The following is a 23,208-nucleotide window of genomic DNA, read 5'->3' as shown; positions in this document are numbered from 1 at the left end:
GCAGACGGGAGCCGAGAGAAATGACATGGTCAAACTGCAAAACTGAAACTTTTCAGCGAGGCTATGCCGAATTCATGGATTACTTACCCAAATCAACTGGAAACATCTCCAGCCAGTTGGACCAAACAGACAACTGTCCATCGAGTAAGTCACTATACTATTGATCATGATGCATGCAGCACATCACCTTACACTTCAGTGCATACGCTGTTGAGCGAGCTGTGTACAAACAAAACATGAAATGTGGGCTAATACTTTACATATACTGTAATCTAATTGTTCATGTTTTTCAGTCAGTACAGATTGCTGTCCTATCGCAGTGTTGTGCATTACAAACTCAAACGCGTTTCGTGGTGACGTAAAAGCTATCTCTTTCCGTAGTTAGCTTCTACGGCTAACACCGTAGCTCGCCAATGTGTTAGTACGATAGAAAAAGAGTTCCTCGCTGTTTGCTCTTACAATAACAATGTTTCTACAGATTGGTTATTATACAGGTTACGGAACGTAAAGTAAGTATTGTTGACTGGTTTTGAATGCATTTTTAAAGGGATTTAGAGGTAGAATGGATTGCTAGCCACCAAGAACGAGCCGATTTTTAAATGTTAGAATGCGATAAAAAACTAAAAACATGTCTTTTTGTCTCTCATAATGATTGTGAACGATAGGCAAAATTCCAAAAAAAGTGCAGTTATATGACTTTAGCTGCAGGCTTCTTCTGTTTGTTTGATATTGTCATTACTGCCACAAGTGGTGGAAACTTGTATTACAAGTGAGTACTGCCGCGGCCCATACAGACCACAGCTGAGAAACAATTTTGGAATATATTGTCAGTTTTGCACCGGTCGGCATTTGATGTGGGATCTGAGCCGAGGATGTCATTGTGTCTTGTGCAGCCCTTTGAGACACTTGTGATTTAGGGCTATATAGAATAGAATATAATGGACTTTATTGTCACTATATTTGCATATAACGAGATTAAGGACTCCAACGTAAGGTGCGGTAGTGGGAACAAATATGGGATAAAAATAAATTACACAAGAAGTAATAAAGATGAAGCTAAGAATTGAAATAAATAGACTACTATCCAATAAAAATAATAAGCAATCCTGTACAATATACAAAATACTGTACAATATACAGAACAAGACAAGAGTACCGGAGTGATAACAATCAGTGTCCGATGTATATAAATATATATCTACACTACCGTTCAAAAGTTTGGGGTCACATTGAAATGTCCTTATTTTTGAAGGAAAGGCACTGTACTTTTCAATGAAGATAACTTTAAACTAGTCTTAACTTTAAAGAAATACATTCTATACATTGCTAATGTGATAAATGACTATTCTAGCTGCAAATGTCTGGTTTTTGGTGCAATATCTACATAGGTGTATAGAGGCCCATTTCCAAAAACTATCACTCCAGTGTTCAAATGGTACAATGTGTTTGCTCATTGGATCAGAAGGCTAATTGATGATTAGAAAACCCTTGTGCAATTATGTTCACACATCTGAAAACAGTTTAGCTCGTTACAGAAGCTACAAAACTGACCTTCCTTTGAGCAGATTGAGTTTCTGGAGCATCACATTTGTGGGGTCAATTAAACGCTCAAAATGGCCAGAAAAAGAGAACTTTCATCTGAAACTCGACAGTCTATTCTTGTTCTTAGAAATTAAGGCTATTCCACAAAATTGTTTGGGTGACCCCAAACTTTTGAACGGTAGTGTATATAAATAAACTTTGATTGACTGATTGATTAATTTGTAACATGCTCTGTCATCCGGCTTCTGTGAAACAGGAAGTGGTTTGCTAGCTAACAAATAAACTCAAATAAAGCACTAGTTTGACTTTGGTGGAGGTCCAAGCTCTATGGCGTGTTATTATTGTTCTTTAAACGCCATAATAGACTAACTAAAGGTTGGTTAGCAATTTGATGTTTAAAGGCGCTGCTCCAGATCCTATACTATAGATTGTAGCGATCCTGTCGTCATCCACTGAGCTCACCTGCTCGCTCTTTGCCTCCGAGTGAGGAAGGACGGAGCAAACAAACACATTGACCTGCGTCCATTGCTGCTATCTGCTGAGCTCAGCCAAGGCCACGCTGTGTGTGTGTGTGTGTGACTACATGCACTGTGCAATGACTCCCAGCAACATTATTGTCACCACACTGCTCCGTTATAATCCCATGTCTATGGACTACATGCACTGTCTTACTGGAGGTCTTAAGGAATGCTCGTCCCCTCCTGTCTAAGAAGCACCACTGACAATCAGACGCATGTTTGCCGATACAGGCCCTCTCTGATATCCACCGAGTAAACATTACACAATTACAAGCAATGTCAAACACATTCTTATCCTATGCTCTCTCTCACACACACTGTGCCCGTTGCAGAGACAATCTTTAATTGTGCTCTAGATCTCTCATCTTCCCGTCCGTGACCCAGGTGAGACAGCGGGAACGCCCTAGCGCAGCGAGCAGAGACGCATTGACACATACTGATGGGATTGATAAAGAAACGCTGCTAAATGTGAGCAATGATAGGCTCATTGATTTTGTGTCACTGCTGGAAAATGGAGCCGAATGTTTAAAGTTAATTTTTCCTATTGTAACTGAAAACTAGGGCTGCAACAACTAATCGATTAAAATTGATTATTAAAATAGTTGCCGATTAATTTAGTCATCGATTCGTTGGATCTATGCTACGCGCATGCACAGAGTTTTGTTTTTTGTTTTTTTTAATTAAAAAAAAAAAAATTTTTAAATTTTTTTTTTAATAAACCTTTATTTATAAACTGCAACATTTACAAACGACTGAGAAACAATAATCAAAATAAGTATGGTGCCAGTATGCTGTTTTTTTTCAATAAAATACTGGATAGGATAGAAATGTAGTTTGTCTCTTTTATCCGATTATTAATCGATTAATCTGAGTAATAATCGACAGATTAATCGATTATCAAATTAATCATTAGTTGCAGCTGTCACGCCAATTTTCTTCCCATCACAAAAACTTTCCTAACCCCCATTTACTTCCGGGGTCATTTCCGCTTACGTCAGTTCCTCTTACTTACGTCATTTCCTCTCACGTCATTGCCAGCGATCGATAAATCAAAATCTCCTGAAAATGGTGGTGTCACTGGATGATATTCGTCTTTATCTGTCCCAGGGGACTTATGTCAAACACCAGCAGGCTTCGCAACATTTCAAGCGGAGTGTTAGGGCCGCTGCTGCGAACTTCTGTCTTCGTGGTAACGTGCAAAAAATATTAATTAATATATCCATCCATCCATCCATTTTCTACCGCTTATTCCCTTCGGGGTCGCGGGGGGCCCTGGAGCCTATCTCAGCTACAATCGGGCGGGAGGCGGGGTACACCCTGGACAAGTCGCCACCTCATATAATACTGTTAAATGTCTGTACTACTTTAAATCAACATTATTGTTGAAACCATTTCACTAATATTAATTATTATACAAAACTGTTAAATGTCTGTACTTTAAATCAACATTATTGTTTAAACATTTCAGTAATATTAATTAATATATAATGTTAAATGTCTGTACTTTAAATCAACATTATTGTTGATAATTCAGACGTTTTGTTAACGCTGTATTATAAAAAAGAGTCAAACGAAGTGCTATCGATCGCTGTCAATGACGTAAGAGGAACTGACGTAAGCGGAAATGACCCCGGAAGTAAATGGGGGTTAGGAAGGTTTTTGTGATGGGAAGAAAATTGGCGTGACAGCCCTACTGAAAACAATATTCTACTTTCTTCAAAATAGCCACCCTTTGCACACTCTTGGCATTCTCTAGATGAGCTTCAAGCACACCTGTGAAGTGAAAACCATTTCAGGTGACTACCTCTTGAAACTCATCAAGAGAATGCCAGGAGTATGCGAAAAAGTCATCAAAGCAAAGGGTGGCTAATTTGAAGAAACTAGAATATAAAACATGTTTTCAGCTATATCACTTTTTTTTTGTTAAATAACTCCACGTGTGTTCTTTCCTAGTTTTGATGCCTTCAGTGACAATCTACAATGTAAATAGTCATGAAAATAAAGAACACATATTGAATGTGAAGGTGTGTATGTACTGTATGTACATGCAATATATGATAATTTTTTTTTTTTATTGCTGCATATTATTTTTGGACTTTGCAACAGAATTAATTAAACACACTAAATGAAAATTTAACATGACATTTGTGTATTATTTAAAAGTATCTCTACAGTTTTTTTTTTGGAACAATAAAAAAACATTTTGAACATATTAAACCAAGTTAGCATTTTTGCTATAAATAGATTTGTATTTGATATTTATAATCAAATATATTTGTTGTTTAGGTAGTTTTGTTATTGGTTTCATTTATTTTCTTTGAAAAATCACCTCCCTACTACCTTTAACATCGCTTAATGTTACGCTCTGAGACACCTTTTACGTGCTGTACATATAACAGTGAATTTCCCTTGACATAATCAGGGGCGTCACTAGGTTTGAAGTGGAAGTGGAAGAAAACTTCAGTCATCCTTAGTAAACTTGCAAACAGGGAAACGTTGCACAGATGACAGCAATGTAAACCAACTTGTAGAGCACTACAGAGTTGAGCTGAAAACAGAGAAGGTTCTGGTGGGAAAAAAAACGATTGCCTGGAAAACAGGGGCTGGATGTCCACCCAAAGATATGTTGTCTGTGCACAACCTCTGTGATTCAGAATTGTTGTACTTGATAATTTTTTTTTGCTTACAACTTGTTGTTACTGTATTAGAATTACACAGCGAATACTGAAGAGATTGAAATGGTTGAAAAGCAATATTGTTAGTTTCCTGTTATTACTGTAATGGTAATTTAAGGCATTTACACCAAAGGTGTCAAATTCAAGGCCCATGGGCCACACCTGGCTAGTAGAGATGGGTGATATGGACTATGACAATAACCTGCCATTTATGGTGAAAACGGTAAAAGTGAAGATCAAAAACACCCATTGAACTCCACCTTTTTGACCATGAGTCTGTCAGTGCATCCAGCCTACAAAGCCCCCAAAACACGACTCTAAAATAAAACTAAGGCTGTCAAACTACATCCATTAAGTTTAGGTCGCACTCCTTTACTGCAAAGCTGTAGTAGTGTGCTTTGCTTATCATACGGTATGCAAGTTATTTTTCTGTCAGCAATATTATAGCCATTATTATTATGAGGTTTAAATTACCAATTAATCAGATAGTGTTATGATGCGACTTCAGTGTGAATTCTCCCGCGCTCTGGTCGCATAATGGTAAATTATTCACCAAAATAGACAGGTACAGAATAAATGGTTGAGAAATTTGCATAAACAGGCAAAAATAATGTTTTAGGAACTCACATCAATCAATGTTCTACCATTAATCGCCATCACGCTCTTTAGAGCAGACATCAAGGCAAATGTCCCCAAAACTGCGGGAGACATCTTCTTTCATAATCTTCGGTTCAGAAAATGTTGACTTTGATTACACAGCATCCTTGAAATCGCCACAAATGCGCCAGTACTGAGACGACTACAATCAGAGCATGTTCACTTCCGAGTTTACATCCGTTAACACTGCAGGACGCCATCCCTGTATTCGGGTCAGTTTGCCATTGACATTTGAGTCTGGACACATTTTTTGGTAACGTGAACGACTACATAAAAAGTTCAGATTTGACAAAAAAAAAAAAAAAATCTGATTTGGACATCCTTAGTGTGTTGTAAACACACTAAGTAGCCTTAATGCTGCTGCGTCTGCCTTTACCTTGCTAAGGTAACAGTGAAAATGTGGACTGGATTTTCAGTATAGTAATGCGGGCATACTGATGAAACGGTTTGGATTGGATTATAAGCGCTGACTAAGGGTCTTCAAATCATTTATAGTCATAGTGAATAATGACAGTTTATATTATTATTTATTTTTAAACTCATATTCCTGCATATTGATATTGTATTTTTCGGCAACTTTTTAATTTAAAAAATATATATATATAAATCACACCAAATTATTTAGGTGGGTTAAAAATATTTTTGTAAAATAGGCCTAACGACATTATCACTGTCCTCTATGGCTCGCACCATTTTTACACTGGTCCTGTAAGCTATAAGTACTCAGTAGGGATGTCCGATAATGGCTTTTTGCCGATATCCGATATTCCGATATTGTCCAACTCTTAATTACCACTGTATAGATACCGATATCAACCGATACCGATATATATAAAGTCGTGGAATTAACACATTATTATTCCTAATTTGGACAACCAGGTATGGTGAAGATAAGGTCCTTTTTTTTAAAAATTAATAAAATAAAATAAAACAAATAAATTAAAAACATTTTCTTGAATAAAAAAGAAAGTAAAACAATATAAAAACAGTTACATAGAAACTAGTAAATAATGAAAATTAGTAAAATTAACTGTTAAATGTTAGTACTATTAGTGGACCAGCAGCACGCACAATCATGTGTGCTTACGGACTGTATCCCTTGCAGACTGTATTGTTATATATTGATATATAATGTAGGAACCAGAATATTAATAACAGAAAGAAACAACCCTTTTGTGTGAATGAGTGTAAATGGGGGAGGGAGTTTTTTTTGGTTGGTGTACTAATTGTAAGTGTATCTTGTGTTTTTTATGTTGATTTAAAAAAACAAAACAAAAAAAAACAAAACAAAAAACGATACCGATAACAAAAAACCCGATACCGATAATAAAAAAAACGATACCGATAATTTCCGATATTACATTTTAAAGCATTTATCGGCCGATAATATCGGCAGGCCAATATTATCGGACATCTCTAGAACTCAGTACTGAAATGTTTGATCATTTGTGTTGTAGTTATGTTTTTTTATTTTTATTTTGCATCCAACATAACTGTTAATTAGGTCCGAAAATGCACCTAATTAAATATAACATTTCACACAAATAGGTGAGAAAACCTTTTTGTAATGTGGGGGTCGTACTTCGGGCCCCAATTTAGTTACCTTAGCAGCTTTAAAAATATTACCCCTTTTTATTTTTCTCATTCTGCTGCACCTCACACTTTGAAAGCCTCGACAGAAAACACCTTTTAGCAGTTGTAAATCAGGCAAAGTGGTATCTCCAAATGTCCGAAAACAATATTTGTTTTTGAAAAGATACTCTAGAGGAGTCTACATGCTCGCTAAATATAGTGACAAAGTCGCTAAATTGACAACACAGATCCTTCCTGCTTGGTCTTTTTATTCTCTGGCAGACCAGGAGCTTCATTTATAAAACTGTGCATGGAGTCTATCTTAAAACATTGCGTATGCAAATAAATATTAAGATCTATTAAAAGTACTACTCCTCCCACAATCCTCCATAAATGGTCAAAGCTAAATAGCTCAACAAATAGGATCAACAAACTACAGTTGGAATGGTAATATTTGACCAATCAAGTTAATAGTGTCAGGTCCATCATGACTTAGAAATATTGCTAAGATGAAAACAAAAAATATTTACCATGTATATATATACCAACAATAACATCCTGTTGCATAACAAATGTAGTCAATGGAAATATTCAAAGTTCTTGTGGGCAATTGGCAAACATGCAAGATGATTTTAAAATATAATTTGCGAAATTAATGGGTTTTTGAACAGTTGTTTAGCTTATAGGTGTATTGTGTAGCATATCAAATATTTGCATGGTAATAATATAGGATTACATAATGGCCGTGTACAGCATGTGCAGCGTGGCTACTTGAGACCCAGACATTTGCGACAACTCACACTGTGTTATAAACTCCCAAAGTCTACACGTCTTGAAAAAAGACATGTTCATAAATTTACAACAGAATTGTATATAACCAAAAATGCATAGTTTTTAGTCTTTAGCCTAAAAAAAAAATCAAAGTCTAAGACACACCTCCAGACCTATTTACACAGTGCTATGCTAATTTGTTAAAAATTAGCAAAATAAACAATACGTCAATGACCCACCACATATAAAACTACATGTACAATAAACCTACATTAATACAGCTCTATATTTTCATATCTAGGCTAAAAACAGCTCTATATTTTCATACTGTATTCAGGCTCCACCAAACAAATATACGATATATCCACAAATAGAGAAATGCTCATACTTTGTGAAATACACGTGCGCTGTATTTTACGGTGCATTTGTATTTATTTAAAATTTGATCCCTTTGCGTGCCTGAAAGAGTTTGCACAGGAATACGCAATCTTTTCTGTATAGAATTGTTTTAAAAATAACAACGTTTGTGGTGAACGTTGTACACACAAATTCCATCGCTGTGTGCTGACGTAACTTTTTTGTGCTGAGCAACCTTTACAAACGAGGCCCCAGGTGTGTATTAGGGTGCGTTAAGAAGTTACCATCGAATGTGCGATAAGATACATTCACAGACAGTCCCATTATAATGTGTTTATGAGCAGCAGTATAGTAGACAAGGGATTCATATGGCCCCATTCCTGGGTGGATATTGCTGAGAGGAAGAGAGGGGTTAATCATTTTGCAATGCAGTCTGCTGAAAATTATGGAAAGTGGCACTCCACATAGCAACTGACGCTGTGGTGAAAGTTGGAATTGTCTCAAAACATTTCCTGGGGTGTAGTAAAAAAAAAATTTTTTTTTTTTTGGTCATAAAGAAATACAATCATGTGTGCTTACGGACTGTATCCCTGCAGACTGTATTGGTTTATATTGACATATAATGTATATATTGTGTTTGTTTTTATGTTGATTTAATAAAAAAATAAATACAATTAAATTAAAAAACATTTTTGTAATTTTTTTAATTTCTTGTGAGGCCGCGGCCCGGTGGTTGGGGACCACTGACTTATATAACCCAAATATGACACTTTTGTCTTTAATTATATGTAATGTCTGTTTTCTCTGTTTTTTACAAAATAAATCCCCCAAAAAATGGACCCCTGCATACGCTGACTTCCCGTTACGCAGTTCTTGGTGGAAAAAGTTGCTAATGGTGACGCTGGGGGGTGGATAAGTTGCATTTCTCTTAGCGTAATTGCTACTAAAGCTTTGTGAAAAGGTCCAATTCATATGGCAGAACTTTTAAACCACTAAAATATATTAGAACTGTGATTCTCAAACTGTGGTACGTCAAAGAATCACTTGATTAAAGTACAATGTTTTAGTTTCCTATTTTCAAACACAGTGTACTGTGTGTAATGTAAAATAAATCCTCTGCCTTGTTTTAATAAATACTTAGGCTTACTACGCTACTGTATTTCATTATGGTGACACTTGAAGAGTTTTTTCTGAGGTGGTACTTAGTGAACATTTTTAAGAACCACTGTATTAGAATATAGAACAAATTGTGAGGTTAAAACAGTCAGTTTAGTGGACAAACCAGCCATTTAACATTGATTTATATCTGTCCTCCATTTTGTCCGGCCCTCCCGACTTCATATTGTCTCCGGCGACATACTAGTGGCCCCGCAACACTCCGCCGGGCCTTGTAAACACCGCCACAAGACAATAAAGCACTCCATTGGACTCATGACCCCCGTGGCCACACAATGGAAGGGCGCTCATAAAATGGCAGTTATCTCGACCTCTTAAAGCATCAGAGGGGGAGAAGGATGCTTTTTAGGCCTCGTTTTGTTTCTCTGGTCATAATTCCATCGACTGGGACAACTTAGATGCGTCTAACGGCAAGGCAAGAAGTTTAAATTTGGAGGTTTGGTCCAAAAAAACAACAAAAAAGTGTGGTTCTAAAAGCAGAAGGAGAGAAGGAGGAGGGCGAGAACTTTAAGGAGGGGAGTGGTAGTGAGAGAGCGGAGCAGCTTTAAAGGCCTCCAGCGCCCTGTGTGAGCCATGTAATATCAAAGCCTACCTCCCCAACCCCAGGCTGGCCTCATTGTAGTGGGCCTGCATATGACAGACCTCCTGGGTCTCCGCAGGACGTACCCCGTCCTCTTTTTTGTGACCCCTCTCTTTGGGAGCCGAAAAGTGCAGCGCCGGGCAGTCTTTTCTGAACGTAGGGCAGCCCTAAGGTGACTGTAAGCAGGCCCACGGATTCCGCCCCCGCACCCGAGTGTGCAGCTTTCCAAAGCTTACACGGCGCCGACTCGGTGGCACTGCATTTTTGGACGCTAGGAAAGCCAGCTTTTCTGCAAGTGTTTGGTTGCTATAGCGTAAGCAGGTGCAGCTTAAGTGAAATGAATGTGTTTGTGGAGATTCACACCTCATTGTGAGACGCCCTAAACAAGATGGATGACTTAATTAACCTCAGTCAACACAATTAGTGGGTGGACAGTGGGTAAATATTGCATAAGGACACACAGGTGGCCAAAGACAGAATTATAGACCGGACTGCCACCTAATTAGGTACACATTTAATATAAGAGCTGTATACTGTATTTATGATCATCCCAGCAGGCACAAAGCATTGGTACACTGTGATTATACATACATGCCCTTTAAAACTGACTTTGAAAACATTGTTGCAAAATAAGTGTGTTTGTAAATTGAGACAACGTTGGTGTCTGACGTTGGATCCAAGTTGTTGGTTGGGAAATGACCAAATTTCAAAGGTCAAATCAACGCCACAACCTGACATTGAATAAATGTTGTCAAAAAGCATGTTGTTTTAACGTTGTATTTGCGTTGTGAAATATTGGTTAGGAAATGACCAAAATTCAATGGTCAAATCAACGTCAGAACCCGACTTTATGTTTGAGTTGCTCAATGTCAGGACCTAATTCAACAAGTTCTCAACGTTGTTTTAATGTCTAGTGCCTGCTGGGATGTTAATGCTTTTTCAATTATATTTTTTCATTCTAAACATTAACTACTTTGGTTGCAATGGTGTCATTTCATAAATGTTTTTATTTTTGGTTTGACTCTACTTAAATTAAATGTAAATACATTTTGTTTATTTTTTACACACATGTCAAATGTAAACATGTGCCTAATTAAGAGTACCAAAAGGTGTGATTTGGCGCTAGTATTAGTTGGTTGATTACAGTTTCTTTCAAACATGTAAACAGTTTAACATATTTTCATTTTTCTTTACAACACGTCCGAAAAGAAGTGGGAAGAAGCAAATCTTATTTAATCTTACCCCTTTTCTACTTCATAGCAACTACTAACACATATGTTCACTTCCTGTTCTTAATTTGTACACTATTTACATCAATTCATTCTAAATACAACAGTTATCTTCATAAATAATTAAGTCAGTTATGATTCACTTAACGAGATGAATAATCTCTCATTTTCAATAAGTTCAAGACGTCTATCATAATTCTTCATTTTTGTACTTTGTAAACACTTGTAGTTTGAACAGTTTCTTAAACTAAATCATATTACTACATTGTTTGACTTCTTTAAATAATCCATTCTGTAATTTAATTCCACATACTGATATGCTGAAGGTTTTAAGTGTTGTACAGTATGTGCATACAAATGTTTTAAATTACATTTTTAAGTTTATATATCTTCTTTTTTGTTAAAAATGATTGTGTTACATGCTTGAATAGCAGGTTACATTTCGCTTTGAGCATAATTTCTGCTGTTTGCAAATGCACCAAATCATTGAATTTCAATGTTTTGTATATAAAAAGTAAAAGGTTTGAATGTTCCTAATAGCAAACATTATGTATTATTCTAACTGACCTTTTTTGTAACACAATTACTGAATGTAGTGTACTTTTGTAATCATTTCCCCATATTTCTGCACAATAACATATAAAGAATGTGTAGTGTTTCTCAAACTGTTTTCACCAAGTACCATCTCAGAAAACACTTGGTTCTCCAAGTACCACCATAATGAAAAGCATTCAAATACAGTAGCGTATTAGGCCTAAATATTTATTAAAAACAAGGTAGAGGTTTTGTTTAACAAATATACAACATATTTTGAGCCACTGTACCGTTACACACAGTTTGAACAGTAACACTCTGTTTGAATATTTAACTAAGTGATTATTTGGCATACCACTGGGTGGAACCCGCATACCACAGTTTGGGAATCACTGGTCAAGAACATATTTAGCTTTATTCTGTCCTCTGTTGTCCTCTGTGTTTTTTTTTTATACATGTTTATGTCTATTTTACTGTTTTAATTGGTTTTACCCTTTAAAATCGTTTTTAATCATATTTCTTTTTTATATTGTTTTTGTATTGGTGTTCTATTCATTTATTCTTTGTTTTTATTCAGTCATTGGTGTAGCATAATATTGTTTTTAATATTGTTTTTAACATGGCTGTGCAGCACTTTGGAAACATTCTTGTTGTGTAAATGTGCTATATAAATGAAGTGGATTGGATTGATTCACAATAGAAATATTTCTTGCCACCTTATGTTGCATATTTTTACATGAGATTTCCAGTTTATTTGATAATCCATTATTACACCCAAACATTTGATTTATTTTACTCTGCCAATGTCTACTCTGTGTATTTGTATTTGCCTTTCAATTTCTCTTCTGCTGTTTATAGATAATATTTTGTTTGTAAATGCATTTTCTTTTGCTTTCGATTGCGCAGCTCGTGTCAGCACAAAGTATACGTCACGCTGTTTGAACGTCTATTCACTTGTGTCGGACGTATTCGACGGAGCGATCCCCGATCAATACAAAACTCCCAAAGTGAGAGCGGAATTCTTTGATCCGACCCGGCGATGACCTTTCGTGTGCAACTGAAGGTATACCACGGCGATGGCTCGAGAAGGGGTGGGGGATCAGCACTTCTCCATCTCTCTCTCTATTGGCGAGCAAAGGGTCATCAGTCCTGTCTGGCCCAAAAAGAGCCAATAGTCCAGTGGACAGCTCCTGCTGCTCCAAGTCTGCAACCAGCCTCTGCTACTGCACTACAGCCTATAAAGGTAAGGGGGGATGTAAAAGGGTCCCCTCCTTAAGGGCCCAGCAGAGATAAATGAACCTAGTTTGCAGTCACTGCAGTCTTCTAATACAGCAGACAATGGGGACCCCTGCCAAGGAGAAGTATAGAGAGTAGAAGTCCGAGGAGCCCCTTATCAAAGGCCTGGGAGATGTAGTACCAAAGGATTTTAATTGTCCATTAAGCATGCATAATACAGGCCGTGCCCTAGCAACGCAATGAGACGCCCCGCGGGGTCATTATTGTACGGCCCGGGCTGACACTGAAAAACAGCTGATGCTGTCGGCAGGACGCCAGCAGGACACCTTGTAAGCAGCCAGCTGAGAGCCTCCCCGTCCTCCTAAACCTGAGGTCAAAGCCTGGTCAGGTGTTCTGAGCGACGCAACAACAGAGAGCTCGAGCAAACAGACAATCCACGAGCGGTTTGTCACAAGGCAGAAAGAGCGAGCCAAGGCAAACAGTTTGTTTTCCCACCAAAGATCGCCTCGTGTTCGGACACGAGTGGCCACAAAAGGCCGCGAGCCGAGCTCTCCGATCCCACTTTTATGGAGGGTGAGTGATGGCGCGGAGGATAAAGCTCGGCGAGGCCTATCAGCTTTGTTGTTATGTCGTGTACACGCCAGGTAGACTCTGTCAACACTAATTACTCCCAATGCAAACACCAGGTCGGGGTGAAATGGTCACGGCAAAACCGCGCTGGCGTTTCCTCGTTTTGGCAACGCCTGCGGACGGAGTCGTTAGCAACAAGCGCAGGAGGAGGAAATAAGGGCGTGATGCGGAGGTAACCTGGGCGAGCATCGCGTAACCCCACCTCCGCCGATAACCACCCCCTGACCCGGGCCTGACCCTAACGCTGTCACAGGATGGCCGCCCCTTTGTGTCATGCTTCTCCATGCTGACTTTGGAGTGGAGATTGCAGGTACAATGTGGATTGTTCTCAGTGTGTTTTCAAAGATCAGAATAACAATGGCATTTGCTCAGCTCACTCACTCACGCTCATTGATCACTTGTCCCCTCTTTCTACGCTCCTCTGATCGCATCAACGCCGCCTGCCCGAGCCCAGCGCGTTCTCGCACACGACGGCAAACAAGGCAGCTGATACCTGCCGCAGCTTTCTCTTGGAACTTTCGTTTCAGGAAGTGGGACCCCCTTGGTCATTTTGCGTTGGATTTAACACAGACTAATGGGACCATGTTCCTGCCGCCTATCGCTGTCCTTTCTCTGTGTTGTGAGGCAGCGAAGCGCACTGACCCGTGTTGCCTAGGTTCTAATGTACACATGAACATTTTTCATTGGGTTTGGCAGCATAAATCATTGAGTCGCCACGAGTTCTGCCTAGCAACCAGAACAAATATTATGATCTATTCTGTTGAGCTAAATGTTTATTACAAATCATTATTGAGCAGATTAGGCTAATGCTCTGGTTTATTTTTCTAAATCAGGATTATTGTAGTAAAATGTGCAAGGAAATCTTGGCAAACTTTAATGTTATTGCCACAGAAATAACAGTATTTAGTCACAAAAGTGCATGACATGCCGCTTGCCTCTCTGAACTCAAGAAAACCGAATGGGGAAATTAAATGCAAAATGTTAAATAATCTGCAAATTTTATTAAAATAGGGGTATTTAGTCTAGATAGTGCATGATATGCTGCTTGCTTCACTGAACTCAGAAAAAACTAATAAGAAAGCAGAAGACCTGAAATTAAACAAATCTGCAGTTGCCATCAAAGCAAGAGTATTGTCATAAATGTCATGAGAAGACACAGCGTTTCAACAAATCTACAGATGTAATGTAAATAAAAGTATTTAGGCACAATACTGCATCATACCAAAGACTATAAAAATGGGACCCATAACCTCCCTGCTTGGCACTCAGCAACAAAGGGTTGGAGTTGGGGGTTAAATCACCAAAATGATTCCCGGGCGCGGCGCCGCTGCTGCCCACTGCTCCCCAAGGGGATGGGACAAATGCAGAGGACAAATTTCACCACATCTAGTGTGTGTGTGACAATCATTGGTACTTTAATCTTTAATAAAATGCTACTTGCCTATCTGAACTCAGGAAAATAAATAAGGAGATTAAATGCAAAATGATAACAGAACCTGCAGACGTCGCGAAAATAAGGGTATTTAGTCAAGATAGAGCATGAAATGCTGCTTGCTACACTGAACTCAGAAAAAACAAAGAGGAAAGAAACAGACCTTAAATTCAACAAATCTGCGGTTGCCTTGGAAACAAGAGTATTTAGTCACGATAGTGCATGATAAGCAGCTTGCTTCACTAAACTCAGGAACATGTCAGAAGACAGACACAACATTTTCCAACAAATCCACAGATGTAACAGAAACAAGTGTATTTAGTCACGATTGTGCATGATAAGCTGTTTGCTTCACTTAACTCAGGAACATGTCATAAGAAGACAGACACAACATTTCAACAAATCCAGAGATGTAACGGAAATAAGTGTATTTAGTCAGATTGTCAGATAGTGCATGATAAGCCGCCTGCCCTAAAAATAATTAAGAAGACCCCAATTTTCTACAGTAATAGTGCATGATAAGCTGCTTGCCCCAAAAATAAATATGAAGACCCAAAATTTCTACAGTAATAGTGCATAATAAGCTGCTTGCCCTAAAAATGAATAAGAACACCTCAAGTTTCTACAGTGATAGTGCATGATGAGCTGCTTGCCCTAATAAATAAATAAGACCACACATTTCTACAGTAATAGTGCATGATAAGCTGTTTGCACAAAAAAATAAACAAGACAACCCCAAATTTCTACACTAATAGTGCATGATAAATTGCTTGCCATAAAAATAAATAAGAAGACCCCAATTTTTTACAGTATAAGTGTATGATAAGCTGCTTGCCCCAAAAATAAATAAGACCCCAAATTTCTACAGTAATAGTGCTTGATAAGCAGCTTGCCCTAAACAATAAATACAACCACACATTTCTACATTAATAGTGCATGATAAGCTGTTTGCACTAAACAATAAATAAGAATATCCCAAATTTCTACTGTAACAGTGCATGAAAAGCTGCTTGCTCTAAAAATAAATAAGAAAACCCCAAATGTCAACAGTTATAGTGTATGATAAGCTGTTTGCCCTAAAACATAAATAAGAAGACCCAAAATGTCTCCAAATATGCAGATAAAAAGGAGATGCGATGCTCGCTGGTCAGAACAGGCATATGTTTTTGCTGCACTGCAATCAGTGTGCAACATCTACAGAAACGTGGTACTGAGCATGTAATGACCAATCGGCAACAGGAAGTGACGCTATTCTTACTTGTTGGAGAAGTGCTGGGCTGGGGGTGATGTGGCGAGCCGTGGGACAGCAGTGGGTTGATGCTGTGCGTGGGTGTGCTGTAGTGGGCGTCCATGGCCAGCTTCTGCCTGAAGGCCTCCTCCTTGCGCCGGTTGGCGAACCAGTTGTACACCCGCACCTCTGTGACCAGGTTGGAGCCCAGGCCTTGGGCTTTGGAGGGGGACACACCCCTCTGGAGACATTCAGCTCTGGAGGAAAAATAAAGATGGATTTGTTAAATCCTAGAGAGCTTGTTGATCCGAATAGGATTTGGAAGATCCACAAACCTATTGCACTCCTCCACCAGAGCCTCCCTCTCCTCCTTGCTTGGGTTCTTCTGCCTCTCATAGGCCTGGTAGAGGATCTGCTGGGACGCGGGCCCCCATTTGAAACGGTTACGCCTCATTTTCTTACAGGAGGGCTCGCTGCCGACCTCCTCGCCGGGCTGACCCATGCCCTGACCAGACGGGTTGAACTCTGGGAAAAAAAACACCGGATCCTGATTGCCTTTGTCTGTCATATTGCTGCCAGAACCTTGAACTGCCTGGTTGAACTCTGCAAAAATAAGAAGAAGGCATGTTTGTTACAACTGTGGACGGAGTTGTGCAATGTTTGTGTTGATCTCAAACGCACTCAAAGAACACAGTTGTAGAAAATACAATTGCAACTCAACACATTGTGCAAAAGTCTTAGTCCACCATTAGATATGTTGTTTTATTATTTCTATAATAACCATAAACAACTAGAATGGCCCTCAGTGGAGCACAGACCTCTGATACCGAATTTATCAAGTTACTTCCTGGTTTGACAGAGGGTGACTTCCATTAGCTCAAAATGTCCTCAGATCTCAAAATGTTACGCAAATAGGAGTGCTTAGTTGCAATAGTGCTGCTTGCTCCAACCTCATTTGACATTTTTCTTGTATTTGGTTTCATCAAATCTGCATATGTGTATGAAAAAAATAATATTTAGTCCTAATAATGTATGATATGCTGCCTCATGATATGCTGGCTGAGAAACCTGCTGAACTAAGTAAAAATATACATATTTTTTAATGTCATCAAATCTGCATATGTGTACGGAAAAAAAATGATTTAGTCACAATAGTGTATGATATGATGCCTCATGACATGCCGCCTGCGAAGCCTGCTGAACTCAGTAGGAAGACATTTAAAACAAAATGTCATAAAATCTGCATGTGTATGAAAAAAAAAAAGTCACAATAGTGCATGATATGCTGCCAGCGAAACCTGCAGAACTCAGTAAGATGACATTTAGAAGAAATGTTCATAAAATTTGCATGTGTACGGAAAAGATTATTTGGTGACGATAGTGCATGATATGCTACATGTGAAGCCTGCTGAACATTTGACACAAATCGTCAGCGCATCTGCGTACGTCACGCAAATACGTGTATTTACTCTCGATAGTGCATGATAAGCTGCTTGTCCCAAGCTCATTTGACATTTGAGCAAGTTAGTAGGTTACTTCTTGGCTCGAATGAGGATGACCGTTCGATTTACCTAAAATTTATTCAAATCAGCATGTGTGTACAAAAAATATAATTTAGTCACGGTAGTGCATGATAAGCTGACTGCAAAGTCCGCTGAACTCAGTAAGAAGACATTTAAAACACAATTTCAACAAATTTGGATACGTATGTCACCCAAGTAAGAGTATTTAGTCTTGAAAGCTGCTTGACCCAACCACTTGTGACATTAGTGTTTCTTAGTTAGCAGGTTAGTACTAGTTCGAAGGGGGTTACATTCTATTATATTTAGTCCAGTAGTGCACGCTATGCTACTTGCCAAGCCTGATGAACTCAGGAAGAAGAAGACAGAAGAAATAAGAGTAGGCCTACTCTACAGTAGTAGTTAGGATAGTGCATGAGATGCTGGTTTTATTAATGAACAGGTTACTTCCTAGTTAATGGCAGGCTGGCCCACTGACTCAAAATCTGTGTGTGTGTGAGCGTAAACAAGGTTAATAGGTCAAAATAGTTGAACTCGGTAACAAGGCATTTGACTCAAAATATCAAATGTGCAATTTTCACACAAATAACAGTTGTTAGTTATGAAAGTGCATGATAAGCTGCTTGCCCTTACCTTATCTAATATTTGTGTTTGTTAACAAGTAGGTTATACTTTCGGGTTCGAAGGCTTTTCAGTTGACTCAAAATGTCATCAAATTTTCACTAAAGAAGGGTACTTAATAGGTTGTACGGTATACCGGTATTAGTATAGTACCGCAATACTAATGAATCATTTTGGGTACTATACCGCCTCTGAAAAGTACCGGTCCGCATCAAAACATCTTCTTTCGTTTTTTTAAAATGTATATTATGTTTATAAACTCAGGAAATATGTCCCTGGACACATGAAGACTTTGAATATGAATATTGTATGATCCTGTAACGACTTGGTATAGGATTGATACCCAAATTTGTGATATCATCCAAAACTAATGTAAAGTATCAAACAACAGAAGAATGAGTGATTAGAACATTTTAACAGAAGTGTAGATAGAACATGTTAAAAGAGAAATAAGCAGATATTAACAGTAAATGAACAAGTATATTAATAATTTATTTTCTACTGCTTGGCTTTAATACTTTTGACAAAATAATAGAATGGAAAATGACACAATATGTTACTGCATATATCAGCAGCAAAATTAGGAGCCTTTGTTTGTTTACTTACTAATAAAAGACAAATTGTCTTGTATGTTAGCTATTTTATTTAAGGACAAACTTGCAATAAGAAACATATGTTTTAATGTACCCTAAGATTTGTTGTTAAAATAAAGCCAATACTGCAATTGTTTGTGGTCCACTTTATTTAGAAAAAGTACCAAAAAATAATTTTGGTACCGGTAACAAAATATTGGTATCAGGACAACACAAGTACTTAGTCACAATAGTGCGTATAATGGTACATGCTTCTGTCTTTCATGGCAGTGGGCATAGGTTTGATTCCCGGCCAGCTAGGTTGCATCAGGAAGGGCATTTGTCATACAAAACTAGGCCAGAACCATTCATGCAATTGGCAAAAGCATACAACTGATATGCTGCTTGCCAAGCCTGCTGAGCCCAGGAAGAAGAAATGAGATGCACAATTCCATAGTTTTCAGGATAGTGCATGAGAAGCTGCATGCTGTGACTTTTATGGACGATTGTGTCTATTAGTTAGCGGATTACTTCCTAGTTCATGGAAGGGCTTTGTTCCAATGTTCATGGGAAAAATATTATTGAGTCACAATTGAGTTAAAAGCTGAAAAAGACATTTAACACAACATTTGAACAAATCTGCACATGTCATACTGCAAAAGTATAGTCTGTATAATGCATGAGAAGCCGCTTGCCCTTCTTGATAAGCTCATGTGACCTCATTTGACATGTGTGTTTGTTAGTTAGCAGGTTACTTCCTGGTTGGAATTGGGTCAAAATAGAACTCGCCAAAACCTACAGGTAATGCTACTGACTGTATCTCTCTTACTGTGTCAAAATGGTTGCTGTTCAAGAGGTCAACAAAGCTGCAGGTGGCCTAAGACTTTTGCATAGGAACACAACAAAATTGTAACAAGCATAAAAAAGCCAAAGGGAGTATTGGTAACAGTTTTGAAGGACAGTCAGGGATTTACAGGGAAGTGTCGGGCCTTTTGCATGCAACTCTCATCATAGCAGGCGTGCACGCATGCAAAGAGGACTGAGAAAGCTAAAGTCAACTTACGTCGGAGGATCTCCCGCTGCTTGCGCACATACCAGGTGTATAAGGCCGCTCTCTTCTGCGTCTTCATGGGCGTGCCCTTGTTGAGGTGCTGGGAGAGGTGCGACTGGTTGAGCCCAGTGATGTCAACCACCTCCCGCTGGGGAATGTTGTGCTGCTGCATGTAACCTTTGATCATGCGGGCAGCCCGCCATGGATCCTCTCTATACCAGGTCAGGAGAAAAGTGGGAAAAACACATTACAACACAGAATCAACCGTGACAGTACATATATGAATATATAGTTTTTTATCCACATTCACATATAAAGTTGTGTTTCTATGACCATGAATACTTCCCTGTTTGCTGCGCTCAGAATAACAATAAGGCCACTCTTGTTTATGACAGAAAATAGGTGAGTTCAAGTGCAGGGAAACTTTGGACTTAACAGTATTTGTTTGAAAATATCCCAATGATGCATCTTAACTAGAACTACAAAAATAACAGATTATAACAGATTCTACAATATTAAGTAATACATACCATTCATTGACTATATCACCAAAAAGTTATATGTGTTATTTGTTTACCCTTCTTTCAAACAGGAAGATAACTCAATGTAAAAAATTAGAAGTTATGGTGTAAATTAGTAAAATACATGAAGGAAGGGTAGGATTAAATATAAGCTTTGCGTCTTCCTACTTCTTTTCAGATATGTTGAAATGTAACATGTCTGAAACAAATAAACCATAACCATATAACAGTGCAGGAATTCAAACACAATTTCTATTCCACAAATCATTAGTTATTATTGGTATTAACATCTGACTCTAATAAAATAATACTTTTAAAGACGCAGAAAAAGCAAAGCAATTATTTTAAATATTTAGCAAATGAGACGTGACAAGAATACATCTAAAATGAACAAAAGTGAGGCCATGGTGCTCAACTAACACAAACATGGAATACATTTTTTTTTTTTTTAAACCGTCTCACCTGTATCAGTCCCATGTCCGTTACTGTTGCACAAAAATACACGCCGGAGAAGCTCCCGTGGGTTAATTAAAGCGAATCTACGCGCGTCTGTTTGTTTTGGAGAACGCGGAGGCCCGCGTGGAAGTGTGCTGCTTAAGTGGGAGATGTTAGTTTATAACTTTTTGACAATGAATAACTAGATCTCCATTCAGGTCTAATCGCACGACACTGTGTATCTTTCAGTTGATGATTTATAGAATTAGAATTAATAATATCTCAACTACACGTGGCTTAGTTGTGGGGATTCTTTCCGGTGACGGGGACTCCCTCTGCCATCAAATAGTGGGTTTTTTTTTTTTTAACTAAGAGTGATTGCATATTAAAATTATTATTGTTACTAAATGAACATCAAGTTCTAACAATTAAGTAATAAGTAATAACTCGTTTTAAAGGGAATAATAAGGCCCGTGCGTGACATATATATTAAACTCCCAATTTTTTGAAGTTTAGAAATAAATTTAAAAAAAAAAAAATAACGCGTAAATTTGTTTCATTTTGTGCGGATACATAAAAAAATAAAAAATAAAAAAATTATATTTTTAATACTTTTAATGTGAAAGCAAACTCACGCCAACATGCGGTCCACTTCCGCGCGCTGCTCCGCGGCCTCCTCCGTGTTGAGCGACTGGAGCTCCTTGAGGATGGGCGGCGTGTCGTAGTCGTCGCCGTCCTCAGAGCCCTCGTCCCCGGACAGCTTGGCCTTGCCGTGGCCGTTGGTGAGCGTGTGGAAGACGGGCTTGGAGTCGGACTCGACGCCGCCGCCCTTGTGCGAAGGCGACAGGGGCAAACTCTCCAGCTTCACCCCGAAGCCGCTTGCGGGGATGAGGGGGTCCATGTCGTCCAGGGCCTGGATTAGAACCTCCCTAGTGACCCCGGAGTCCAGCAGGGCGCTGAGGAGCTCCTGCTGCAGGGATGTCAGCTTGGACACCATTTTGGAGAACATTAAAAAGTCAACATAGGCCTAGAACTAACAGGGGGGGGGAGAGGGAGGGGAAGTAGACAAAGAATAAGTTCCGTTCGGGCTCTGCTGGTCCAGTTTGGCGAGGACCTGACTGGTGCTGACACCTGCTTGAGAGGAGGATGGTGCTATACTATGCCATGATGCTGCCCCAGTACTGGGGGATATAAAAGATGGTAATGAGTGGGCTGGCTGATGGCTCCTTATGTAAATCAGCCCCAAGAAGGCCCTCTCTGGGCCGAGGTGTGTTTACACTGCACCGCTGCTGCTTTTATTGGCTACGCTTATCAGCAAAACTTTCATGGACTTTGGACCGGCTTGAATATGTGCCATAAAGAGTTGCAAGGAAGGCCAGCAGCAGCACTACCAAACTGGCAGTGGCCTGGCTGCTTCTGATAGACGGCGGCCAAACCTTTTCCACCGAGGGGCCGAATACAGAAAAATCAAATCATCTTAGTTGAACATTTAAAAAAAAAAAAAAGTTTTTACATTGTGCCTTTTTGCTCTTTTTTTCACATTTTTAATGTTTAATTTGTGCTGCGGGACATACAAAACAAGCTGGGGGTCTATAAGAGGTTCCTGGGCCACACTTTGGACACCCTGATGTTAACTACAATCATGTGACTAATGACCAATTAGATATTGATCATAATCAGGTTGGCAGCTGTTTTCAATGTATCAAAAATATTTTTTTAAAGTGTATTTTGCATATAGACCAAAATCAGCAGATCAAATTAAAAAATGTATTAAAAAAAGTTAGTTCCAATGATTGTCACACACACACTAGTTGCGATGAAATTATCCTCTGCATTCGAGCCATCCCCATGTTCACCCCCTGGGAGGTGAGGGGAGCAGTGAGCAGCAGCGGTGGCCGCGGCCGGGAATCATTTTGGTGATTTAACCCCCAATTTCAACCCTTGATGCTGAGTGCCAAGCAGGGAGGTAATGGGTCCCATTTTTACAGTCTTTGGCATGGGTTTGAACTCACGACCTACCGATCTCAGGGCGGAAATTACTGTAGAATAAAACATTTGAACCAGGTGTGTCAAACGTACAGCCCGAGGGCCGGATCATGCCCGCGAACAGGTTTTAACCGGCCCGCGGGATGAGTTTGCTAAGTATAAAAATGAGCCTACATTTTTGAATGAAAGAAACTGCTGTTCTAATCTTGTCCACTTGATGTCGCAATAGCAATTCTTTGTATCTTTGTAGATTATGCTACATATGTAAAAAAAAAATCACCACATGATGTTAGTACATCAGTCGAGAAAAATGAGCAAACTACATGAATAACATCCTGTAATTTGATTTTGATAAAAACATTTTT

General features: G+C 38.8%; 1 protein-coding gene across 2 annotated transcripts in view; it reads right to left on the bottom strand.

Moving 5' to 3' along the window:
• hnf1ba (HNF1 homeobox Ba) overlaps positions 1–22,344 on the bottom strand; it is a 46,847-nt gene extending 24,503 nt beyond the window's left edge. Inside the window, exons 1-4 of one of the 2 annotated variants that reach the window (XM_062062082.1) lie at positions 21,493–22,344; positions 19,914–20,113; positions 16,473–16,740; positions 16,168–16,394 (exon numbers count right to left, since the gene is read on the bottom strand). In XM_062062082.1, coding sequence (XP_061918066.1) covers positions 16,168–16,394; positions 16,473–16,740; positions 19,914–20,113; positions 21,493–21,866 — 1,069 coding nt within the window. In that variant the 5' untranslated portion in view covers positions 21,867–22,344. The remainder of the gene's footprint in view (positions 1–16,167; positions 16,395–16,472; positions 16,741–19,913; positions 20,114–21,492) is intronic. The other variant, XM_062062083.1, reaches the window with a different exon arrangement.
• Positions 22,345–23,208: the final 864 nt, after the last annotated feature.

The sequence above is a fragment of the Entelurus aequoreus genome, linkage group LG10 (assembly GCF_033978785.1).
Source record: "Entelurus aequoreus isolate RoL-2023_Sb linkage group LG10, RoL_Eaeq_v1.1, whole genome shotgun sequence".
NCBI classification, from domain to species: domain Eukaryota; kingdom Metazoa; phylum Chordata; class Actinopteri; order Syngnathiformes; family Syngnathidae; genus Entelurus; species Entelurus aequoreus.
The sequence above is the reverse complement of the archived record's forward strand: the minus strand, read 5'-3'. Positions and strand labels throughout refer to the sequence as shown.